This window comes from Rhinolophus hipposideros (assembly GCF_964194185.1).
Source record: "Rhinolophus hipposideros genome assembly, chromosome: 8".
Lineage (NCBI taxonomy): Eukaryota > Metazoa > Chordata > Mammalia > Chiroptera > Rhinolophidae > Rhinolophus > Rhinolophus hipposideros.
Window position 1 is genome coordinate 58,869,987 of NC_138054.1, and position 18,746 is coordinate 58,888,732.

The 18,746-nt window shown below is 41.5% G+C and overlaps 1 protein-coding gene across 1 annotated transcript in view; it reads left to right on the top strand.

The window, feature by feature from the left end:
• NRDC (nardilysin convertase) overlaps positions 1–18,636 on the top strand; it is a 62,477-nt gene extending 43,841 nt beyond the window's left edge. The window contains exons 15-31 of the mRNA XM_081057523.1: positions 627–731; positions 2,249–2,372; positions 2,932–3,018; positions 3,875–3,994; positions 5,069–5,120; positions 6,032–6,182; positions 8,636–8,763; positions 10,647–10,809; positions 12,616–12,647; positions 12,895–13,033; positions 14,978–15,025; positions 15,308–15,360; positions 15,780–15,863; positions 16,416–16,506; positions 16,787–16,903; positions 17,804–17,893; positions 18,041–18,636. Coding sequence (XP_080913649.1) covers positions 627–731; positions 2,249–2,372; positions 2,932–3,018; positions 3,875–3,994; positions 5,069–5,120; positions 6,032–6,182; positions 8,636–8,763; positions 10,647–10,809; positions 12,616–12,647; positions 12,895–13,033; positions 14,978–15,025; positions 15,308–15,360; positions 15,780–15,863; positions 16,416–16,506; positions 16,787–16,903; positions 17,804–17,893; positions 18,041–18,238 — 1,782 coding nt within the window. The 3' untranslated portion in view covers positions 18,239–18,636. The remainder of the gene's footprint in view (positions 1–626; positions 732–2,248; positions 2,373–2,931; positions 3,019–3,874; positions 3,995–5,068; positions 5,121–6,031; positions 6,183–8,635; positions 8,764–10,646; positions 10,810–12,615; positions 12,648–12,894; positions 13,034–14,977; positions 15,026–15,307; positions 15,361–15,779; positions 15,864–16,415; positions 16,507–16,786; positions 16,904–17,803; positions 17,894–18,040) is intronic.
• The last annotated feature ends 110 nt before the right edge of the window (positions 18,637–18,746 follow it).

Sequence of the window (18,746 nt, forward strand, 5' to 3'; positions counted from 1 at the left end):
AGAGAACAACCCATATTGTTTAGGCAAGGGGGGAGCCTGTAGTATTTCGGAGAGTGTTCACTACTATGTTAGGAAGCCTGAGTTCTTGTATCTACTTTGCCTGTCACTTTCGCACTGTGTGACCTTGGTCAAGTCACCTAATCAATCTGAGACTATGTCCTCATTACAAAATATGGGAATAGAACCACTTGGTTCCACTTGGTTTAAGAGTCTGTGCATCTGGGTACTCAGTAAATACTTGAATTGATTACTTTCCTCTGGAAAAGTATTTCCATTTCTTAGGTGAGAGAACTGTGGTCCCGCTTTCAGTTTTAAGTTGAGATGATATACTGATTAACACAACTTCTTATATCAAGACTTGCATCTAATCACACATTTTGATTTCTACATGAATTTGATTCATGGCTACAAATCGCTTATAGGTGATAGCGCTGTAGTGACAAAAGGATGAAGACCTCATCCTTGTGGAGCCCTTGACGTAGAAACAAGCAATTATGTCTGGTTATATCTGTTCAGAAGCTTTTGGTTCATTGTTTTTTTTAAAAAAAGTGAAAGTATTGGTATTTTGTGGCAAATGAAGGATAACAATGAGGAGTTTCTGGTGTAATAATTTTACCTCTTTTCAGACAGATCCAGTGGAGTATGTGGAAAACATGTGTGAAAACATGCAGCTGTACCCACTGCAGGACTTTCTCACTGGAGATCAGCTTCTTTTTGAATACAAGCCGGAAGTAAGGAGGTTTCCATTTTTAAAACTTACATTTGGAGAAAAAGGAGGGTGAGAAAGTGCAGAAATGTACTTAAAAACTGTGGGAATGGAGAAAGCTTGAATGTATTTTGTTAAGAGTTTTGTTTAAATAGGAGAAATATCAATGGTTGTATGGATAATTTTTCATGATTCTTCCATGATTGATTATGTTTTAATATGAGAATATTAAGTCCTCAGGTACTATTCACACCATTTGTCAAGTGTTGAAATGTCTACTTAAAGTGATTCCTAAGAATTATGTGATTTGGTTGCTAAGCATATTTAGAGAGTTGTTTAGCCTACCTTGTTAATTCAGTTGGAGACTCTGCACAGTTAAATTTTAATCATTTTTGAAAAAATTTACGAGAAAAACAATTCCCTGAATTCAAAACGTATGACTTACAGATAATATTACATACAAATAGAGAGTTGGTCAGTGTCTTCCACGAATCCTGGGGAATAAGTCATTTTGCTCCATAGAGGGTAGGAGTCCTCAACCAGGGATGCTTTTGCCCTCTAGTGGTATTTGTCCATTCGGTTGTCACACCTGGGGGTGCTCCTGGCACCTAACGGATAGAAGCCAGCAGGGCTGCTAAACAGCCTAATACAAGTATGCTGAAGACAGCCGCGCTCACCCCTCACCCCCTTCCAGCCCCAAACAGTGATCTGGCCCAAGATGTTAATAGTCCCAAGGTTGAGAAACTCTGATGGTATTCTAAAACTACTAATTTTAAAGAGGATATGGAAAGGTAAATGAAGAAACAGCAATCACACATTCTTTTCATCTCCCTAGGGTGGTCCAAGAGTTTTTTTTCTGAACCATCATTTGTCATTTTTTTCTTGAAGAAATGGTATTTAATAGTAGTTAGGGTTTCAAACCTAACCTATTCAATTTGTGTTTCGTCCTTATCATAAGTGAAGCATTATTGAAATAGGCCCTACTGGGATCATTTGCTGATACTTGGGTATAAGGTAGTGTAATGTACAGCTGTTAAGAGTATAGTCTTTGGAGTCATGTGCAAACGTGGTGAGGACTGCACTTTTGCCAGTTGTAGCTGTGTTGTTCTGTATAGAGTACATAATCTTTAACCTGAGCAAGTTACTTCACCTTTAACCTCTGAAGCTGAGTGTTATTTTCCATGAAATTGGTATATCTCAGGGTTTTTAGGATTAAATGAAATAACGTACTATGTTAGACATTACTTGGTGCATAGTAGAACCTTAATGATAGCTATTTTTACTGCTAGTACTGGTACCATGTAGGATTTGAGATGAGTACTGCTTATAGCATTATCAGGACACATATTTTAAACAACGAGTAGATTAGTGAAGTTTTGTGAGGTAGGGTGTTCATGGACTAGACATATTTTCATTAACGTTAAGATGCGAGGGTCTTGAGGTATCTAACATAATGTGGTTTTGCCTTTTTAACAGAGACGTATAAGTTAAAGTTGTTATTTTGTGTCTGTGTCTCCTTCCTAACCCCCTGTTCCTTATCAGGTCATTGCTGAAGCCCTTCATCAGCTAGTTCCTCAAAAAGCAAATCTTGTTCTACTGTCTGGTGCTAATGAGGGAAAATGTGACCTCAAGGAGAAATGGTTTGGGACTCAGTATAGTATGGAAGGTAAAATATTTTTAACAATTGTCCTACATTTAGGTGTATCTGACTCACCTGGGAATTTTTATTCCTTAATAATTTGTCTGATGGTTCTGGTGGGGAAAAAGTACATATATTTTTTAGAAGATTACTTTGAAATGAAAATTATTTGTACCACTTTGCAGGAAATTATTTTCTGTTGTGATTATATCTATATTTATTAGCTAGTTAAAAAAATCCTGTTGTCTTGGTAGTTTGGGGGCAGTTTTGACTATGTTTTAGAAAAGTACATCTCAAACTTCAGTATGTATATATTCTCACCTGGAGATCTTACTAAATACTGATTCTGATTCAGTAGCTCTGGGATAGGGCCCAAGATATACAATTCTAACAAGCTCCCAGGTGATACCAATGCTGCTGAGACCACACTTTGAGAAGTAAGCGTCTAGAATGCCTGGATGTGTCATTCAGGTTTCCTAAGAAAGGAGAATTGATTTGTGAAGACCAGTTGTTGACTGGTTTGTTATTAAGAGAATTCTGAACATTGCATTATTTGTTGGATCGGTTTGTTTTCCCTTCTCTATAGATGTTGAAAATTCTTGGGCTGAACTGTGGAAGAATAATTTCAAATTAAATCCAGATCTTCATCTTCCAGCTGAAAACAAGTACATAGGTCAGTAAAATAGCAACCATTATGCATAATCCATCCATGTACTAATAAAACAAATAGCACTTGCATAGAACATTGTTTTACAGAGAACCATTTGAATGATATTTGAGTTTCCTAGTAACACTCTGGGGTGGACATTATTACTGTTTTCTTACATTTCGAACAAGAAAACTGTGGCTCAAAACAGCAGAGCAACTTATCCAAGTCTATTTGGTTGATAAATGGAGGAAACAGGACTTAAATATAGATCTTGGGACTCCCTGAAGCTTTTGCTTTTGCTTCTATATCATAGCTGATCATTCAGTCTATGTAGGAATTGCTATTGTTTTAGTGTTTTGCAAACTACAGCTTGCAACCCATTAGAGCAGGGGTGTCCAAACTTTTTTCAAAGTTTTTCACCATGGGCCATATGCGGTAAAATACACAAACAGCCGGGCCACTCACTCGAGGTGAAGTACGTATTGCCTCACCTGGTTTATTTAAGTAAACTAAATATATTTTTGGAATTTGCTGCGGGCCAATTAACAATGGATCATGGGACACAGTTGGCCTGCGGGCTGCAGTTTGGACACCCGTGCATTAGAGGGTTGTAAAATAATGTTATGGGGTTGTAAGGTCAGTGTAATGAGTTGTGAAAGCATTAAAAAAATCAATTTGAATGGAAAAATAGCAAAATGTTTCATTGCATAAAGAAAGGGTATTACTGCAAGAGCTTTTGTTCCAGATATATACACATGTGTATATCTGTCTCTCTGTCTGCTAGCTTGAAATGGAAAACATTTCATAAAATTATGAAGAACAGATTGCTGAAATTCTGTTAAAAATGCCTGAGTGAATTATTGTTCTTCTCTTTTGTTAGCCACGGACTTCCTGTTGAAGGCTTTTGATTGCCCTGAGACAGAATACCCTGTTAAAATTGTGAACACTCCCCAAGGTTGCCTGTGGTATAAGAAAGACAACAAATTCAAAATCCCCAAAGGTAAAATGTCTCCTTCCCTAAAAGGAGTGAAATAAATGTTACAAATCTTTCTCCACCTTGTAGCAACCTTTTTCCCTTATGTGTATCACCTACCTCCCCTTCCCTTTCCTTTTCCATTTGAAGATCTTTTCTAGGCTTATCAGACATTCTTTGCTCCTATGCTAGCACAGAAATCCTTGTAGATACTACAGATTCCAGGAAATAAAGATGCAAGCCTACAATTTTCAGATAGTTTTTCACTTAAATGAAAGCAGAGCCAGGTATTTGGCCATCTTAGGGAACAGATAGTACTTCTGAACATTCTTTTAAAAAAGAGAGAGAATAAGAGTACACTGAAGGAAAATTACTCTTAGACACAATTGCCTCGTCCAGCATTATAGGTGTGAAATATTCTCCACATATCTCCCTACCACTTTGCTTTGCAGCATAAAGGAAGCACACTATACAGTTAAGCAGACTCTAAATTCCTTATTTTCAACATGATGGCCCAAACTGCGTTGCTTTTTTTTTCCTTGTCCTTGTGTGTAGGAGCTTAGAAGCAACATGGACTCAAAGGCTGAGTGGTTCCAGTTGCCCTTTGATCCAAATCCCTAACCTCAACACAACTGTACTATGGCTCTGAGAGATTCCCGAGTTTATTAGGAAGGTGTTTCCTCAGTTTTTCTTGAATGACTTATAAGAGTTTTTAAAAATTTTCTTCACATTTATTCAGCTTCCTTGGAAATGTTCTGCTGTAACCTTTAGTGAGCATTGGGATTGTTCCCTTAATGTTATTGACGTGTATAGCTCTGTAAACATTTCCCTGACTAAAGCTATTGATAAATGTGAGTATTCATAGGCCTGTTTGTATCTGTCTATATGTCTGGTCATCCCATTGATTAAAGTATGTGTTCTGTATATTATTTGGAATATAACTTTTTAAAGACCCTTAAGGATAAAAATGTAATGGGCATTTAAGGATCAGTAGTTTATTTCAGAGTTTTAAAAAAACATGATATTGGGGGTAAACAGCAAATGAATAAAATATTTGAGGCCCCTGGGCTATATGTCTTATCCATGATTTTTTTCTTTCAGCATATATACGTTTCCATCTGATCTCACCTTTGATACAGAAGTCTGCAGCAAAGTAAGCAATTGTCCTCTTTTCTAGAAAATACATTTTTTATTATTGAAAGTTATTTTGTTTCATTATTGATCATTCTATCATTGTCTCTGTCAGTACTTGAGCTATGCTGATTTATGTGTATTTTCTGTGCCCAAAAAGTATTTGTATTGATACACTAAACATTGAAATGGAGTTGTGGCTGCTGTATCTCCAGTACCTGTTTGTAAAACTTGCTGATCATGTAGGCTAGTCATAGAATATACTGGATTGCAGTAGTTCCTCAGAGATGAGTTTAGGTTAGCTTCCAGTCCCTAATGAGGACTAATGGATCTGTTGATCCTGTATTTATGGACTGCCAAAGAATCTGATTATGTATACTTTGTTCTTAGCAAATTACTTATATACATATATAGCTAGTTCCATTATGGGAGGTCAGAAAGCCCAACATGTGCCTGAAACAAGGAGGTGCTCGGGAAATGTTAGTGAGTTTCTTCCTTTCCTTTGCCACTTACAGTGTAGAATCCAACCTTAAAATGACAAGCAGCACTAACATTTATTAATATCCATTTTTAAAAATGCACTTTCCTCAGAGTTTTGTCAGAAAATGAGGCCGCAGGGATAACCTCAGAGCTTTTAGGCCACTTGTGTTTGCTGCCTTTTCCACTTGGCCATTGTGCAGCACACATGTTATCATTTTCTATGTGTGCATAACTGAAAATGACTGGGAAACAGTGCTGAAGGTAGGAGTTCTGTAATGCCCCTGTGAAACTTGAGTCCTGGGTAAGCTAAACTCAATCAGTGTATAGTTTCACATTCTGGAGGAGTGAGTTAACATCTTTCTAAAAGTGAAGTTTCTTACTCTCACTCAAAGCAAATTCATTCATGTCTATTTCTGGTCAATTAATGAGGTTGTTTGCATTTTATCCTCTCAGTGTGGTCCTCTTTGATATCTTTGTCAATATCCTTACCCATAACCTTGCGGAACCAGCTTATGAAGCAGATGTGGCACAGCTGGAGTATAAGCTGGTAGCTGGAGAACATGGTTTAATTATTCGAGTGAAAGGATTCAACCACAAACTACCTGTGAGTACAAATGATCTGTTTTCCTCACAGAGAGCTTTTAAGATTTCATATAGATGCTTGTTGCCCCTAAGAACCAAGCACAGTGGTTTAGCGTGGAGTGCTGTACATAGAAAGAAATGTTTATTAATGTGGGTTATCATGTTTTCTTGTCTGATGACAACCTTCTAACTTTGGCCACACATATGGACAACATGTATTTGTTAATTACTAGCCACGCATACAACACAGCCTGTGCTTCAGGCTTGATTTTACTTCCCTTTGCTGTGAGTTTCTCTGCAGCCAGCACTGGCATTTAGGACTAGTTTGAGCTTAATTTCAGACCATCTAGCAATAACAGATTCACCTTGCACATTGCCTGACAGAGTAGAATTCAGATGGTTGTGTCTTTTCTTCTTCGTCTTACACTCAATCCCATTGTTTCAAGTGTGTGTCTTGTTTCTCAGTTCTCAGTCTATGAGCCTTTTAGAAACAGGGTCATATCTTGTCAGTAGTTTATCTTTTGGTAAGGAATGTGTTCCAGTGTCGCGTTGTCAAAAACTTCATAAGCAGAGAAGGAATAATATGGAGTGCTAGCTAAAAGGGTTAGATCACTGAATACCAGGTAAAATAATATTAGATTGGTGCAAAAGTAATGGCAATTTAAAAGGTTAAAAATAATTGCAAAAACCGCCATTACTTTTGCACCAACCTAATATAATGTACTTGACAACAAATTTTCTGTTTTGGTTTCTTGGATATAACATTTATTAAGGTTTAGGTTCTTCATACAAGAAAAAAGTGGGAGGAAAGGACCTGGCAGAAATGAGACCTGTGCTAAGAGGTGATAGCCTCCATATCTTAGCAAAACTCGAGTGAAGAGTAAGTTCTCTCCTGTACATGCTCTCCCCAGGGGACAAAGATCGGTCTTAGGAGGAGACACTATGGAATAATTTACTTTTGTCAACCTTCAAAGGCCTACATATAATGTAGCTTAAGATCCAAACAGATTAAAGCCTAATACAGAGGTTGTCATTTGGGAGGTATGTTTTGGAATTAGCTGGGGAGCTTTTCAAAATACAAAATAGAAAAGTATTTGAGGTTCTTCATTTTATGAAGCTTACCTCACCTTAATATTAAAACCTGAGATAGAATATAAATATATAAAACTAGAGATCAGTGTTACCTGTAAAATATAGATGCAAACATTTTAAATTTGAAAAATGAATCCAAAAATGTAACAAAAAGAATAATTCACCATGACTGAGCGCCAGGAATGAAAAAGATTGGTTGTTCAGTATTTGGCAGTTGACGAACATAAATCATAACACAGGTCAAATGAGTAGTACTACAGACATACCGCGGATATATTGCAGGCTTGGTTCCAGAGCACCGCCATAAAGCAAGGATCACAATAAAGCGAACTGTAATCTTTTTGCTGGTTTCATTTGTAAAAAAAAAAAAAATTCAACATCTGTGAAGTGCAGTAAAGCAAAGCGCAATAAAACACGGTATGTCTATATGTGAATATAGTGATAAATGTCAAAAATCACTTGATAAATCCAGTGAGCATTCCTGATAAGTTGGAATGGAGAAAAATTACTTAAACACAACAAAAATCTTAATTTAAAAACAGTAACAGCAAATGTTACATTAACTGATAAAATGCTGAACATTAAAAGCAGAAATAAGCCAAGGATACGATACTCACATGATTACCTCTATTATTCAACATTATGTTAGAGGTTCTGGCTACTCCATTAAAATGAAAAAAAATGAAATAAACTAAAAACACTTGGAAAGAAAAGGTATTTTTTTTTGCAGATGATATGATTGTTTTCCTAGAAAACCTAAGATACTACTAAAATTTTAAAAATAACTTGTGATGTGGCTGGTCATAAGATCAGTATATCAAAATCAATGGACTTTTTTTCCTGTAATAGTAATAACGACTTAGAAATGAATGGAAAAAATGTTCTAGTCTTGAGAAAAAAGAAATACCTAGGAGTAAATAAGTACAGAACCTATCTAAAGAAAAATATAAATCTTATTGAAGCATATAAAAGAAGACTTTAAATAAGGGAGAGACTCATCATGTTTCTGGATAGGACAACTTGATACAAAGTTGTCATTACTTCAAAAATTAATATATAAATGTAATGTCCTCCCAATTGCAGTCACATTTAGGGGCAGTGAATATGTGGATAAAATTATTTTTAAGTTCATTTGGAAGAAAAAATATTTAAGAATACCCATGAAAATTATAAAAATAGAAGAATCATTGCTCTGCTCCAAATGTGACCATTATTGAGGATTTTAGCCCCTGGAGATGCATTATCAGTACTTCTCTTATGTCCCCGATACTGCCTGTCACCATGCTGAGCCCCTGGTAAAAACCAATGGAAAACAATTCCCCCACTAAAACAAATTTAGATTTCTTTCATGCTTCTCCACTTAAATGCTTCTTTTCTTTTCAGCTACTGTTTCAGCTCATTATTGACTACTTAGCGGAGTTTAGTTCCACACCAGCTGTCTTCACAATGATAACTGAGCAGTTGAAGAAGACCTACTTTAACATCCTCATCAAGCCTGAGACTCTGGCCAAGTGGGTATACCGGGGATCAGCTTTTATTTTGAAGGCCTGGAAGTATTTGCCTTCCCAGGGGTTTGGTGTGGGGGAGGAGGCTTAGTTTCAGTGCTAATTTGCAGACATGTAAGAATTGTGCTGTGGTTTAGGAAACCTGGCCATAAGATTACAGGATTTCTAAACCCAGCTAAAGTAGCTATCTGGGAGTACAACTGAAAGTAGCCTATTATACTTAAAGAGACTCGGTGAAAAAATGGGTGTTTTCCCCCCAAAGTTTTGGCTTTGTTGTAGCTCAAAATTGCTTGCTGCTGACTTCACTGGGGTGATTGTAGTGTGTTGGGTGTTGTGATGAGGAGCTGAGTTAAACTGCTTAACACACCATTTATCTAGCAACTGCAGCTATCTAGAATTCAGCCAAGGTTCCAGAGAGAGCAAAAAAGCTTATGGACAGTGTTATGCGGGGTCTCAGCTCCCGCTCCCTGTACAAGAACGCAGGATATGACTAGGCCAAAAAGGAACACCCACGGAGCCATAGATAGGGGCGTCATACCACTAACTATATTGTCACTGGTGGCTCAGTTGAGACACAGGAAACAGGAGCCACGTGATCCGCAACTGCCGTCTGCTTCTCTGCCAACCAACTACCCCCTAGCATAGCCACAGTGGTTATATTAGTGGCTAATGGCTAACCAGTAACAGCTGATGGCCAACTAGTCACAGCTGATGGCCATCTACTACCCGAGCCAGCAACTTTCCATGTGAGGCCGAGAGCCTGGAAACTGCTCTCTGGGACTCTGTCCCACAGACAGTCTGTATATACTAATGCTTAAACCCTCTGCTAATAGGCAACCCTCCTCCCCCGGCTTTTTCATCAGAGCCTGTTCCTTGGTCCAGAGCTAACGGTGACCAATAGGGTACTTTGGTGAATCAGGAGAAAAGTACCCTTTTGGGAGTACCCTCTATCAGCTGGCAGGGCCTTTGTGGGAGGGGGAGAAAAGTCCCCCTAAGCAGACACGGCTCTTTGTGCACATGGTTTGCAAGGCCCCACTTGACCTTGCTGGGCGTCTATAAATGGTGAACAAACAGCACAACCGCATATAGAGGCTCTGCTGTGGACAGTTATAATGAGCCCATGAATGACCAACATTTAAAAGCAGGGGAAGAAGCATTTAAAAGTCAGACAGGTAATAACTGATAATCTGATCACAAAACCTACAATAACTAATAACCAAATATAAGTTGGAAAGGAGAGTTGTCTGAAACTATTGATACGATGAAAAATAGCCCTGTGTGTGCAGTAACTCCTGAGTACTACTTTATTAAAATGTGATAAAATAGTAACACCTATATTTACTGAAGATGTGTTATGTGCTATATCTAAGAGCTTTATATGTATTTATTTCTCACCCAAACTCCATTATTATTTCCCTTGTTTTAGAAATGAAGAAATTGTCACAGATGTTAGGTGACTTGCCAAGTTCAAACAGCTGAGTGTGGGAAAGGGGGGGTCAGTCTGATCTTGATCTAGAGTGACTGCCTATACTTTATTGTCACTTGAGTAATATTCGTAATGGTGGCCTCCCGGAATTAATAAAATGTCAGATTTCAAATCAAAATAGTAGTAATTTTAAATTGGTGTGTGACTTACCTGACAACTTCACTTATGTGAAATATTTTGTTTTGCAAGTGAGACAGATAAGTGAGTTGTTGTACCAATGAGCAAATCTATGTAAAAGTTTATGCAATTTTAAATGCTTTTTGGTGATTGTTTCCCCACCTTAAGTTGTGACCGAAATTGTCTCTCTTTAAAGCATACCATCTATAGAAATTTAACCCAATTCTTCTGTACCTTCAAAATTCACTCCTTACAACAAAACTGTTTTTTTCTATCCTCTGGACAGAGACGTGCGGCTTTTAGTCCTGGAATATGCCCGTTGGTCTATGATTGACAAGTACCGGGCTTTGATGGATGGCCTTTCCCTTGAATCTCTGCTGAACTTCGTCAGAGAGTTCAAATCCCAGCTCTTTGTGGAGGGCCTGGTACAAGGCAACGTGACAAGCACAGTGAGTTATGAGGCGCCCTGCTGTTGTTGGCCAGGTCTGAGTGCTCTCATGGGCTCTGGAATTGCATTAGTTCTTCCTGAAGCCCTGGAGGTTTGGCCGGCCGGCACTGTCAAGGTCTGTTTAGATGGGAACATGGCCCCTTTGATGCCGGGCAAGACTTTCCTTATGAAGGAGGCTGCTGGTCATGGGCCACGTCTTTGACCGAAATGGGTTTGCTAAACATATGGTATTGGTCACATTTGTTGCAGATTATGTGTGGAAACTACAGTTTAGAGATTAAGTGGGAACTGGGGAGTGTGAACATGCACATACTTCGGCAGACCCTGTATGTCAACTTGTGTGTGAAGCTAAGGAGCTTGGGCTTCATCCTGTAGTAAATGGAGACCCTTGAAGGATGTAAAAGAGGGTTTGTCATTAAGGAAGACCCAGAGGGGCCGGGTATGGGGCTGCTGTAAAAGTTAACAAGAAGTATGATTTCGCTTGTATGAGGTGTCTAGAGTACTCAGTCATAGAAACAGAAAGTAGAATGGTGGTTGCTGGGGGGCCAGGGGAGGTGAAAAAGGGGAATTGTTGTTTTATGGATCTAGAGTTTCAGTTTTGCAAGATGAAAAGTTCTGGAGTTCAGTTTCACAACACTGTGAATATACTTAACACTATAAACTGTACACTTAACAATGGTTAAGATGGTAAACTTCATTGTTTTTAACACACACACGCACACAGCATTGAAGTGAAAGATGAAGCCTGAGGTTAAGTGAAATAAATGAAAAAGGAGTACTTAAGACATAATGAGGTAGAGATTGGTCAGACTGGATGTGGGGGTGACGGAGAGGGGAGGGATCTATGACGGTGCCCAACTTGCTTGCTTGGACCGGTGGGTTGGTACAGGAAGAGGGACAGTAGGAGGTCTGGGACAGATGAGGGGTTTGCTCTGATCCGTACTGAATTGGATGTGTGTATGGGACATACTGAGGCCTCTTCAGCCAAGAGTGCTAGTGTAGGCCTCTCCCTAAACTGTTCGGCTGCCGAGCGTCTTCCTCTGTGGCCTCCCACTTAGCTTCTCAGGACTGGCCCTTTGATGGATTATATAAATGGTCTTGAGATTGGCTGATGTCCCCCCACTTCCTCTATGTCTGTAATCTCACAAGCCCAAAGCAGCCTTAGTTTCTGATAAACCGTAGCGTGCTGACAGACAGATGTTTCCAAGCCTCCACCCACGGAGAAGAGCAGGAATATATCGCCTGCTTCTGTGAGCAGTGGGGGTGCTGGGCACAGGTTGGTCCAGAGGACATAGTGCCATGTTTTGCCCCAGGTAGAAACCACTTTAAAGATGAGCTCACCCTTCCACTTATTCCTCCTTTATAGGTAAGAAAACAAGTTTGAGAGGGAGAGGGGATACATTTACTTAGTATTAAGTATTATTCTATTGCTCATTCTATGCCAGGCTCCGTATGAATAGACCCAGGTTTCTAAAACAGTCACAGAGAGCACAGAGGGCACAGAGGGCACCCTGGTTAAGTTGAACTGTTAAGTTTGTTCCAGTGGGGAAAGTGTCACAGAGCACAGGTGGGCAAGAGTGCCAAGGGAGAGCAGAGAGGAGCCGTTCAGTTGACAAACATACTAAATCAATGAATGATGAGCCTAATTGGTGAAAGACTTAGCCAGCATTTTGGGTGACAAGACTATATTTGCTTTCCTAATGTTAGCCAGGGCTTCCCAAGCCGTTAGGGCTGATATAGTTGGTTCTGGGAGAAATTAATGTCAAGAGAGCCTGGTGTAGTTATTTTATTTTCTTTTGCCTCTTAGGAATCTATGGATTTCCTGAAATATGTTGTTGAGTGAGTATGGGTTTGAGTTTTCCCTTTGGGAGTTGTGTGTTCTGACCAGCAGGAGGGCCCTAGCCAAAATGCAGTTGTTACCAAACCGCAGTGGAGATGCTTCTTGTGGTGGATTTTCTTAAGGCTAATTATGTAAACAAAACAATTCAGAAGGGAGTGTGGAAAGCCTGACCTCTATATGATAATTTAGGGTGAGGGTAAGAGGATAAAGGCACCATCTCAGTGACTCACACTAATTCTTTTGCAGCAAGCTAAACTTCAGGCCACTGGAGCAGGAGATGTCTGTGCAGTTCCAGGTGGTACAGCTGCCCAGTGGTCACCATCTGTGCAAAGTGAGAGCTCTGAACAGGGGTGACGCCAACTCTGAAGTCACGGTGTATTACCAGGTCAGTGGCCCCTTGCATACGGCCATTCTCATGGCCAAGTGCCTTTCGGGCACTAACATCTGGGGAATCAGTGACCCTATGACCTTCACGGCCCACTGTAGTTACCTCTGTAGATTTGTGCTTGGGGTCATTTGTCTTGTTGAAGCAACTACATTTCACAATTGCTCCTGTCAGTGAAATGAATCCTTAAATCACAGAGCGTCATTAATCACCCAGACACTAGTCCAGGGGGACAGGTTGAAGCATGGCTGGAAATTCCTATACTTTCCCCTGACAGCACCAAGCAGCAGGAGGACATTTGTTAAAAGGACAGTTTAGAAATGAGATAAATGTAAATATGGCCAAGCAATCCATATACGGCAAACAGAATGACTACCCAAGTTATAATTCAAGGTTTTAAAGCACCTGAGATAGGATTTATCACGTCCATTTTAGGAATGATGGAGCTGAGCTCCAGAACCCCTTACATCCCTGTGGTCATACCAACTGGGGCTGGAAATGATTCGTTTTGCCCTCAAATCCTGTGTTCGTTCCACACCATTCTGGAGAGGAGGGATGAGACTTAAAGAACTTTGCAACAATCTCAGTTAGCCCACACCCTACTTTAGCTTGTGGTTAGCCCATTCATTTCTAGGACTATGGGGACCTGTGCCTGTCTAGACTTCCCAAACTCTGGGGTTCCTAGAGCTGCTGCTATGGCCCTGGGTTCCCTGCATGAGGAATTCACCTGTCAGGCCCCGTGAAGATCCCTGGTCTGGGCTCTGGGCATGGCTGCGTGGCCTTCCTCTCACCTTGTCCTTTTAGTTTCTGGCACTGGACCTGAATCTCTCTCTGGCTGTACAGTCTCTCTCTGGCTGTAGCTACCGGGACTTTTCCTCCTAGGTTTTCAGCTTATTTGAAGCCAAACTGACCGACAGGTCACAAACTTCATAAATGATATGAAGTTTGAAGTCTGGCCCTGCGTAGCCCTGTCCACATTTGCCAGTGCTTCTCACTGCTCAGAACCTAGTAGCACTTCTCTAGTTTTAGGTAGAATTTCCTGTTGTAAGAGCATGTCCACTGAGGTGCTTTCCGCTGGTCACCTCTTAGCACTAGCTTTTAATACAAACTGCTTCCTTTAGGGAACCACTTCCCTGCATTCTGGAGATGGGGGGACAGAGGGATGGGACAGGAAATTGACATAATGTTTTGACTGGTTTTGTCACAATCCTTCTAGAGGCAAACAGGAAATCTCGTTGCTGACCAAACAGGGCTTACAGGGAGCATTGGCTTTAGCCTCTTCCTCTGGTGAAGTGGGAAGGAATAGAAATGCGTCAGTGTCAGAGCCTTCAAGAGCCTGACTGGGGGATGCACTAGCAAAACTTTTGCTTGTTGGCCTTCTGCCCTCTTTTATTCTAACTGCATTATTTTGCCGGTGTCCGGGACGCTAGGATGGGATCTCCCACAACGTGGCTTCTGCTAGGCTTTCTTCTTATCTGTTGGTTTGGGTTCTTGTGTGTGGCTGCAGAAGTTCCTATTTATATCCTCTCCGTCTGAGGAATAGGTCCAGACAACCTTCATTGATCCCCAAACATTTCCTGCTCCCCTCCTTAGGACCTTGAACTGCAAAAACTTGATTTTAGGTTGTGTTCTCTAGGTCCTTTGGACAGGAGCTGGCAGATCAGGGATTCCTGGACTCTCCTCCCTGTCTGCCTGCAGTGCTGTGCCAGGGCTGGGAACACAAATGATCAAGCATGATTCCTGTCCTCAGAGACCTTCTGTCTAGCGGGAAGGCAGATGCATAAACAAAATTGAAAGCACAGGGCAGGAGAGGGTATGATCAGCTCTCTCGGGGGATGCGCACAGAGGGATGAATGCCTGAGTAAATGGTTGCCAAGAACAGCTGATTAAGAAGCCTTGTAAACCACTGGGTTTTCAGTTGGTCTGACCAAGTTCTCCTTTCAGTCAGGTACCAGGAGTCTGAGAGAATACACTCTTATGGAGCTGCTTGTGGTAAGTTGTATGAAGGCGTGTTGGGTTCAGGAGCCCGACCCACTACAAGGACTGCCCTTTCTGCCGGAGGGAGGGGCTTGGGCGTGGTCAGACATGTTTGGAAGGTGAAATGGTTATTTAGCATTCTTACCGGTATGATCACGGACAAGGGGCCTGGGCAATTTAGGAAGCAGGCAGGTAAGAGAGGCTAGACTTAGGGGGTATGTGGAACACTTCAGGGGAAGAAATTGAGATTTCTCTACTAGGAGGATTTGGGCTGATGGGTAGTATGTTGAATTGCAGATGCACATGGAAGAGCCTTGTTTTGACTTCCTTCGAACCAAGCAGACCCTTGGGTAAGTCTGCTGGCAGGAGCACTGAGCTCAAATAAGGATCTGGGGCTTATTTTGCATGTGGAGGTTTGTTGGATATCTGGACCAAGCAGTCTCTCAAAGCCCTTTGGTCCTTCCATGCCTTAGAGTCATACCTACTGGTCAAAACTTCTGGAATTTGCATCTTGGACTATGATCAGGTTTTCAGTTTGGTCAAGTTTCAAGATTAGCAAGAGAAAAACTGGCCTGTGGTCCTCAGTTCAGGAGAGGGGTGGTCACCGTAACCTGAGAATGCAATAGAAGCATACATATTTATAGATCTTGTTTCAGAACCTCCAGATCCAGTAAAGATGTATAGAAACCCTTCCCTCATCTACGGTGCTTCCGGGGGCAGGACCCAGGTGACTAACTGAGCTCATAAAAATTTTTCGCTTTGGCTGTAGGTACCATGTCTACCCTACCTGTAGGAACACATCTGGGATTCTAGGATTCTCTGTCACCGTGGGGACTCAGGCAACCAAATACAAGTGAGTAGATGGGTCCAACTATTACTCTTGGCATGGAGAGTAGGGGCTACAGGCATTTCCTTAAACCTCAGACCATGCTGACCAAATAGGGTTTGCTTCATTTAGTCACAGCTGCAGGGAGTGGGGGCTGGGGAGTGGCTGCTCATAGATGGCCGGATCCAGGACTGATCAGTGGTTCCTATGGTTCTAGTAGGGTTTGACTCATCCTGTGGTTATTATGCAGGGCTTGCCAATGTTTCACCTCAGGCAGACCTGAGCACAAGAAAGGCAAAGGTGCCTGACCTGACCTTTGTGCTGGAACCAAGGTCCAAAGCCGTGTTGGTTCTCAGCTTTGAAATGGTCAAGCATGGCTGTCACTGCTTCCATATGACGGATGATAGCAGGAAAATGGGCTAGAGGTAGGGTTCTCTTCCTCCCTCAACTGAGGGGAGAGTATTGAGGACTGGGAAGAAAACACTTCGGCCTCTTTCCTGGAAATATGCATCAGCCCTAAATTCTCTCACCTTGAGACCAGGTCTCTGATGACTTTTAATTGAAGATATTTTGTTTCAGCTCTGAAGTTGTTGATAAGAAGATAGAAGAGTTTCTTTCTAGCTTTGAGGAAAAGATCGAGAACCTCACTGAGGACGCATTCAACACCCAGGTGACTGACCGAGCTGGCCTGGTCTTTTGTTCCTTGGCTCACACAAGCCCTCAAGACAACTAGACAGCAGTGCTGTGTGCAGCCAGTTTTTCTGAGCATTGTAGCCCCACCTTAATCTGACCATACGTCTTCTTCCTAGGTTCCTCCCTCTCCATCATGCTGGCAGGTCCCAAGTGAAGGGGCCATAGCATGTCCATCACAAACCAGACTGGACAGGGCCAAGAGTCCTGGGGGAATGGGTGTGATGCCGTGCCTGAGGCTCTCTTTTTGCTGGTAACAGGTCACAGCTCTGATCAAGCTGAAGGAGTGCGAGGATACCCACCTGGGGGAGGAGGTGGACAGGAACTGGAACGAAGTGGTGACACAGCAGTATCTCTTTGACCGCCTTGCTCATGAGGTAGTAACTCGGTTTTTAGAGTAAGACTGCCCTGACAGGGCCTCCTGAGTTTACAGGAGTCACAGTTCCAAGCAAGTCAGTGTGTGGAAGCGAGACCTGGGGCACACGTCCAGGCTTGGTTACTTACTTGCTCGTTTCTTGATTAGTCAAATCTAGTTTCTAGACTGGCCTCTCTAGAGGCACCTTAGGTGGCCAAGTGAGCAGGATGCTAATTCTTGCCGGCCTTTCTCACCAATTTCAGAGCAGATCCAGTTTTGTATTATATATTGAGGTTCACTTCAGATTTGTGGAGATAAAAAGTTTTGCTATTTAAAACTTCTGGTCTTCATGAGCATGGAGTTCCTCCTCTAGATTTAATGATTCCTGGGGTGGGTCTTTTGACGACTTCTAGCCCAAAGTAATACAACCCACAAAAAAAGAGCTCTGTATCTTGCACTCGAGTGTGCTCTGATAATATAACCTCATGTGGCGAATTACCAAAGAACAGTGAGGCAAAAGGGTTTAACAAGAGGCCTTCGAGCAGCTTTTATGGCACTCTTTTCCCTGTTAGAAGCAGGGCAGATAAAGTTCTCTTTACCTGTTTCAATACTGAATTTTTTCATGCGAGAGTACAGTTAACACATACCTGAGTCTGGGCTCACTGTACAGCTCTCAGCTGTAAATACAGCGTCTGCTACCCTCTCTTGCTTATCTGCCAGGGTCAGTCATTGCTATGAAACATGAAAGTGTATCACCAGTGCTCATTTTTATCCTTCTCTGGAAAGTTGGTGACAAGCTGATACTTTGAAAAATAAAACAATGTGCTCATACCAAGGAAGTGTTATGCTTAAGAACAGTCTTTCCAGAAAATGTGTTGTTAGTCTTTTATAGCTCTCTTTCTTATCTTCCCTCCCCTGTAAGATTGAAGCACTGAAGTCATTCTCAAAATCAGACCTAGTCAACTGGTTCAAGGCGCACCGAGGACCAGGAAGTAAAATGCTCAGCGTTCATGTGAGTGCGGTTCACTGCGCTGCAACCCCAGGGTTGTCATCTAGCCGGTACCATTTACTGCGTTTGGCCTGGGAACACAAACCCTAGCAGGTCTTTGCCCAAACCTGCTCGGCACACTTCTCACCTCGAGTCTTTGACTTCTTTCAGGTTGTTGGGTTTGGGAAGTATGAACTGGAAGAGGATGGCACCCCTTGCAGTGAGGATTCCAACTCTTCTTGTGAATTGATGCAGCTAACCTACCTGCCAACCTCTCCTCTGCTGGCAGGTTCTACCATCCCCATTACTGATATCAGGGCTTTCACATCAACACTTAACCTTCTCCCCTTCCACAAAATAGTCAAATAAACTGCAGTCTCATTGGCCTGAATGAAGCATTGTGTATTTTTAAATGTGCATTTTATTGAAGTTACACTACTATAGCCTTATGGCTTCCAATAAATTTTTGCACTGACATCACAGAATTTGATTTACTCCCCACCCCCCATCTGTTGTGACTAACAAACCAAGGGTAGCAGCTGGCAGAGAGAAATCAGGATGGGTCAGGTGGGACCAGAAAGGAGCAGTTTCAAAAGCCCTGTCCTGTCCTGGTCCTTTCAGATTGAAAATCCCATCCCTACGTAATCAATGTCTTATTAGTACCTAAACATTAGGTGCTAATACTAATACCGAAATCATGATAATAATGGTGGTGTTTTTAATGTATTTTTAAATAAAGGTAATTCTGTATTGCCCTTCAGAATGGCCATTTGCTGCTGTGGCATTCTTTTTATTATGTTTTGTTTCAGTGTGGTGTAGAGATCTAAAAACGGACACTCTCCCCAACCCAACCCTCTAGGGCAATAAAATATTTTTG